The 6,301-nt window shown below is 36.9% G+C and overlaps 1 protein-coding gene and 1 pseudogene across 1 annotated transcript; both read left to right on the top strand.

Annotated features, from left to right (window-relative positions):
- Positions 1–716, top strand: part of LOC109128856 — a 3,081-nt pseudogene extending 2,365 nt beyond the window's left edge.
- LOC104741944 (protein MOS2-like) lies at positions 1,418–3,164 on the top strand. The gene has a single exon (XM_010462885.2). It carries the CDS (start codon positions 1,496–1,498, stop codon positions 2,882–2,884), a length of 1,389 nt encoding a protein of 462 aa, XP_010461187.1. The 5' UTR covers positions 1,418–1,495; the 3' UTR covers positions 2,885–3,164.

Below are 6,301 nucleotides of genomic sequence, written 5' to 3'. Positions count from 1 at the left end.
TTTCAACGTTTGCGGTGTAGGATACGACAGTAGTAGACCCGAAAAGGGTTACTACAAAATCTTGGGGTATTTTCTTTGCTTCCGTAGAGTCAGACCCACTCTCGAGGAAGGTTACGAAAGAGTCGCGATCTACGAGTGTTCTTCCCATACGTTCAAGTATATTGATGCCCCCACTTATAAGCAGTTCCCCACCCCGGATCATTTGTCCGTGAACGGGAATCTCTATTGGGTCTCTCGTAATCGCGAGACTCATGAGTGTTTCATCGAAACCTTTGATTTCTCCATGGAGATGTTCAAACCCTTTTGTCTCCTGCCGTGTCCGGTGGGCTATGATAACAATGTACTTGTCCTCTCTGCTTTCAAGGAAGATCGGCTTTCCTTGTTAATTAAAGCAATGCTACGAAACAAGGAAGATTGAGATTTGGGAAAGGAAGATTGATAGAGAGGAGGATGCGGTGTGGATTAAGTTGATGACTTTGCCAACAACTAACTTGCTTAAGCTACTCAAAATGTTTTGTGGCATTAGTTACTTCATCTTTGACAAGACCCTAATCATCTGTTGTGCCGACGTCGAAACTGGAGCGGCTTGCATCTATATGGTGAGGGGAGAAGATATGTTCAAGAAAATTCAGATAGATTCTAAGATTGTTTGGTTTTCTCACTGTCTCTATCTTCCAAGTTTGATCTCGGTACCTTTTGTATCGCATCAAGTTTAAATTTTTGGCTTTTTCTTGATTAGTTACAAATTTGAATTCGATAAAAAAAACCTAAATAAACTCTATTGAGTTTTATATTTGCTAAATCTGTAGGCCGGGCTTTGGATTAGGATAATATCCGTTTTCTAAATGGGTATCTATAAAATCTAAAAAATATAGAAATATTTACAATATTTATAATATTTAGCATTGATATAATTCAATTATCTAAAATAAATATCAGTTAATTTTATACCTAAAATATCTAAAATAATTAAAATATCCAAAAAATATTTGTTACATATATCAAAATTTAGCTTAAATTAAAGGATTTTTTCGGATACCGATAGTTCGAATAGTAATCAGATTCTAAAATTTATAACCAAAACCGAACTAAGTCTGATAATAACCAAACTGAACCTAAACCAAAAGTTTTTTTTGTTTTTTTTTTTTGTAAACCAAAAAACCAAAAGTTTAAAATTACTTAATAAATTTTATTTTCCTAATAAACCTGTTTAACCGAACCCGAATAAGAAGTTACCCATATTCCCAGGGCTACTAGTCTAGATTCGTGATCTTGTTACAAATCTATCCTGAGGCAATGTAGTTTTGTGCACCATCTTGTAGACTAGTTTTGTTCAGCCCATTAGCCCACTAAAGTATTTAATAGGCCCATCTGCTTTATATATAATCTACGGGCACAGCGTCGCCGGCGAGTTTTATTAACCTTGCGTTTCCTCACCGTCTCCGTGACGTTTCGGTTTGTTCATGTGCGAAGAGAAGAGAAGAGAAGGAACGCAATGAAGCTCTCTTTCTCTCTCCCTTCCAAATCCAAGCCCAAAGTCACAGCGACCGCCGACGGGAACAACGCCGCTGATGACGGAGCTAGAAAAGAGTTCGTCACCGAATTCGATCCTTCGAAAACCCTAGCTGATTCCACCCCCAAATTCGTCATCCCTCCGATTGAGAACACATGGAGACCTCACAAGAAGATGAAGAATCTCGATCTACCTCTTCAATCAGGTAACACAGGTTCCGGTCTCGAATTCGAGCCTGAGGTTCCTTTACCCGGTACCGAGAGACCCGATAACATCAGCTATGGTTTGAATCTGCGTGAGAAAGTGAAGGAGGATGACTCTGTTGGTGGTGGTGATGCGAGTGAAGATCGGAAGTTATCTGCAGGGGAGCAGCTTATGCTACAAAAATTGAGGAGAGATCTGAAGTCACTCGCTGATGATCCGACGTTGGAGGATTTTGAGAGCGTTCCTGTGGAGGGTTATGGAGCTGCGTTGATGGCTGGGTATGGGTGGAAGCCAGGTAAGGGGATAGGTAAGAATGCTAAAGAAGATGTTGAGATTAAGGAATATAAAAAATGGACTGCTAAGGAAGGATTAGGTTTTGATCCTGATAGATCTAAGGTTGTTGATGTGAAGGCTAAAGTTAAAGAAAGTGTGAAACTTGTTAATAAGCCTAGAGATGTTAATGGTGGAGATGTGTTTTTTGTTGGGAAGGAAGTGAGAATTGTTGGAGGAAGAGATATAGGATTGAAGGGTAAGATTGTGGAGAAACTAGGTAGTGAGTTTTTTGTTATGAAGATCTCTGGTAGTGAAGAGGAAGTAAAAGTGGGTGTGAATGAGGTTGCAGATTTGGGTTCCAAGGAAGAAGAAAAGTGTTTGAAGAAGTTGAAGGAGTTACAATTAAATGATAAGGAGAAAGATAAGAAAGTTAGTAAACGAGGTAGAGGAACAGAGAGAGGGTGTCGAACTGAAGTTAGCGTTAGTGAGAAGCAGGATAAAAGTCAAACAAGAGAGAAGAAATCGAAGCCCTGGCTCAGGAGTCATATAAAAGTGCGGGTAGTAAGCAAGGATTTGAAAGGTGGGAGATTGTATCTTAAGAAGGGAAAAGTTGTTGATGTTGTTGGACCAACGACTTGTGATATCACCATGGATGAGACGCAAGAGTTGGTTCAAGGGGTGGATCAGGAGTTGCTTGAGACGGCATTACCTAGACGAGGAGGGCCGGTTTTGGTTTTATCGGGGAAGCATAAGGGTGTCTATGGAAATCTGGTTGAGAAAGATTTGGATAAAGAAACTGGTGTGGTTCGTGATTTAGACAACCACAAGATGCTTGATGTCAGACTTGACCAAGTTGCTGAGTACATGGGCGATATGGATGATATTGAATACTGAAATCTCTGTTGTACTGAAGCTGCTAACGCGTTCAGGGATTGCAAGTTTGACCAATAGTTTGGTATGTGTAATCTACAAGCCTTTTAAACAGAACAGGCTTTAATTTTTCTTCTCTTCTATGTGCTTCTGTCATAATTGTCTTGCATATTCAAGTTATGGAGAGCTTTGGACAAGTTGGTTATTTCCGCTTTATTTACCTTGTAATTGATAATATACTATGCATGCGTTAAGCGAAGTGGATAACATTCTGAATCGAATGCCAATAATTATATATTTTCTTTTTAGTTTTCTTGCTAGTATGAGTTGTGCTGCTTTTTGATAGACCAATAGCCTAAACGAACTGTCTAATTTGAGTGAAAGGAGGCATTGGACCAGCTGTCTTGTATCTCAACTCTGTCTTCATCACCGAAGCTATACAAAACCACCACTTTGTATGCTCCTGCCACAACGTCTCTCCCGAATCCTGCTGAAAGTTTTGTACCTCCTTGAAGACGAGAAAGTGTTCGGTTCACACCTGTCTCAGGGTTGAATAGATAAACGTCGACCAAATTGTAGACACAGACCAAACCATTACATGATCCAGGAACTCGAGGAGCTTTTGATGATTCTCTGTTGTCTGCTCTCACTTTCTCAGCCTAGCGTATTTTGAGAATAACTTGATGTGGAAGCTACCCGGTTTGGACGACATATCAAAAGTGATTTTAAACTCTTCGGCTCCATACATTTTCTGATGGCGACGGACGTGTTTCTCAGCTAGATGGCCTGATTCGATCAATGATTTCCAACGTTTCGATACAGGTCTCCATCCTACAAGAAGTTTTGCTGGAACGCGGTGAAGAATCTCTTCTACTATATCATCCGGTATCTGAATAGCAGCAGTCGTGTTTCACTACGACTAGGGTTTTTTCTTGCTACTTAATACTTGTTTCTCAAGAAAACTAAAAATTGCTAAGGTTCGGCGTAAAACCTGTCTCTTGATATGTTGGAGCTTCGACTGCCATAATATAGAATCTTATTCAAAATATATATATATATATATATATATATATTAATTATTAACTAAAGAAAAACAAAACAAAAAAAAAAGAAAAAAAAAGAATTCAAACAAGGCCCCAAAATGTAGTCTGTGTAAGAAAATATAATTTCCATGTAGGAAGTAGCCAAATAGGAACAATAGTATCATAGTACTAAGTAGGTTGACAATATGGTAACCCTATATATAAGCGTATTTCAATATGTATTATCGTGTAAGCATGCATCGTATTCTTACCATATACTAGTAGTATATACGTAAAAGCTAGCATCTCCACGTTTTTAATGATCGATTCACTCCACTTTTTTATTCACACGAGACAAAACATACTCCCTCTCTGTCATAAAGGTTGATTTTCTATGATTTTTTCTTGAATCACAAAGATTGATTTTCTGTACACTTTTATCAGTTAATGTTAAGAAATTGTAAATTTCAAAAATTATTAAATGAAATTTTCAAAGTCTGATAAATTACTATCGATTAATAATTATAAAAACATGTTATTATAAATAAATATTGCAATTATAGTTAAACATTAAATGTTTTTCTTAATTCATGTGAAAATCAAATTAATTGTCAAGTGCTTAGCAATATTCTAAGTATGTTGTTACAAGTAAAGTTAAAATTCATTCGTACCCTCCTCACTAAGCTTTGGAGGCACATGAGTCGTCATTGATGTAGACTGAGTCGTGATCATGGTCGGAGACTGGGTGGAAGGAAGAAGCTCAGTTCCATAAAACTCGAGAAAAGAGGATTGTGGCGGTACTGGAAGGCGCTGAGGCGAATCTGTGGACATAGTAGTATGCATTGCCAGCTCAAGGTTTATAGGGGTCCTTCGACAAAAAAAAAAAATTTGAATAAAAGGCCAAATTTTTTTTATAACTATTGTTATATGTTGAAAAATATGGATTTCATTTTGATAATATATAAAGACTTAACAAGATTATTAAAAATTATTTTTGTTCTATTGAAATAGTTGAAATAGTTGTGGAAGATAAAATATCTTTTTAGTTATTGACTCATCAAAATAAATTCTTAAAACATATTTAATATATTATTTTGTTTTACAAATTTTGTTTTTGCCTCTTTTATCTTACATATATTTTTGTTTTTTTATATCTTACATATTTTTTATACCCTTTTATCTTGCATTTTCTTGTTGTGCCCCTTTATCTTACATTATTATTATTTTTTGTGCCCCTTGTATCTTATAAAATTTTTTATATAAAAAAAAATTATTTGCCTCTTAAATTTTTGGACCCGGGGCGGTCGGAAGGCGCCGAGGCGAATTTGTGGACATAGTAGTATGCAGTGCCAGCTCAAGGTTTTTAGGGGAACTCGTCATCACCAAAAAGACCAGCGATGGTCTCTGGTAGTATGGAACTCGTCATCACCAAAAAGACCAGCGATGGAATCTGTATCGAGCTTGGATCTCTCCCCTGTGGACTTAGTATCGAGCTTGGATCTCTGCTTCCTTGGCTGCGCATTTGAATCAAACACACACACACACAAAGTCACATTCAACAAGCTTTAAGAACACCAATCATCAAAACATGTGACTCTGTGTAGTAATTTACCTCATTCTCATCAATCATCATCCTTGATGAAGATGCCAGCTAAGGATTTACCATCAAGCCATCAACCTTTCCTCTATTCTTATCGTCCATTTCGCAAAGTAAATCTAACAAAGACTTTTAAAACAAAATTCCAATAAAATAAAACTTAGTCTCATTCAAACAGAGATTCAATTCAAAGCCGACAGATATGGTAGGGGATTCAAACAAATGAGATATGAAGAAAGGGGGAGGTTTGAAATGAGATATTTCACTCCCAGTCCGCGAGCCATAACTTCTTTTTGTCGATTACTTGTATATTTTTCTTTATTTCGAAAAAACCGGTTTTTAGAATTGATTTTATAAGTTGATCGAATTAGCCGAATCCATTGTTGCTTTTTACACAAATTGCCATTTGAATTTCCTTTGGATTCGGTTTTTACGTGTATTTGTCACACTAATTCTGAGCTTGGTCTGGTTTTGTTTTGGTTTAATCCGATATCTCGATGATTAGATAGACCATGACCACAACTTTACACATCTGGTTTGAATCATAATAACACACGCTAAACATCTCATCTATTATGTCTTAAAAGGCTTAAGAACTCATGCATATGGAGAGCCTGAAACTGAAAGACATTATAATACTGCAACAAGACAGCATGCTAGTTGGATCTCTCTACAAACTAAACAATTAACCCATCTTGTAGAAGCACATATTCGAAAGAACTAGCACATAAAGCTACTTTTGGTTCTTGATTTGTTCACATATTCAGATACTAGTTCGACAGATGCTTGAATGGTGATAGTGCATGTATATAATAACTCTGG

This window comes from Camelina sativa, chromosome 14, assembly GCF_000633955.1.
Source record: "Camelina sativa cultivar DH55 chromosome 14, Cs, whole genome shotgun sequence".
Lineage (NCBI taxonomy): Eukaryota > Viridiplantae > Streptophyta > Magnoliopsida > Brassicales > Brassicaceae > Camelina > Camelina sativa.
This window is presented reverse-complemented; position numbering and strand designations above follow the sequence as displayed.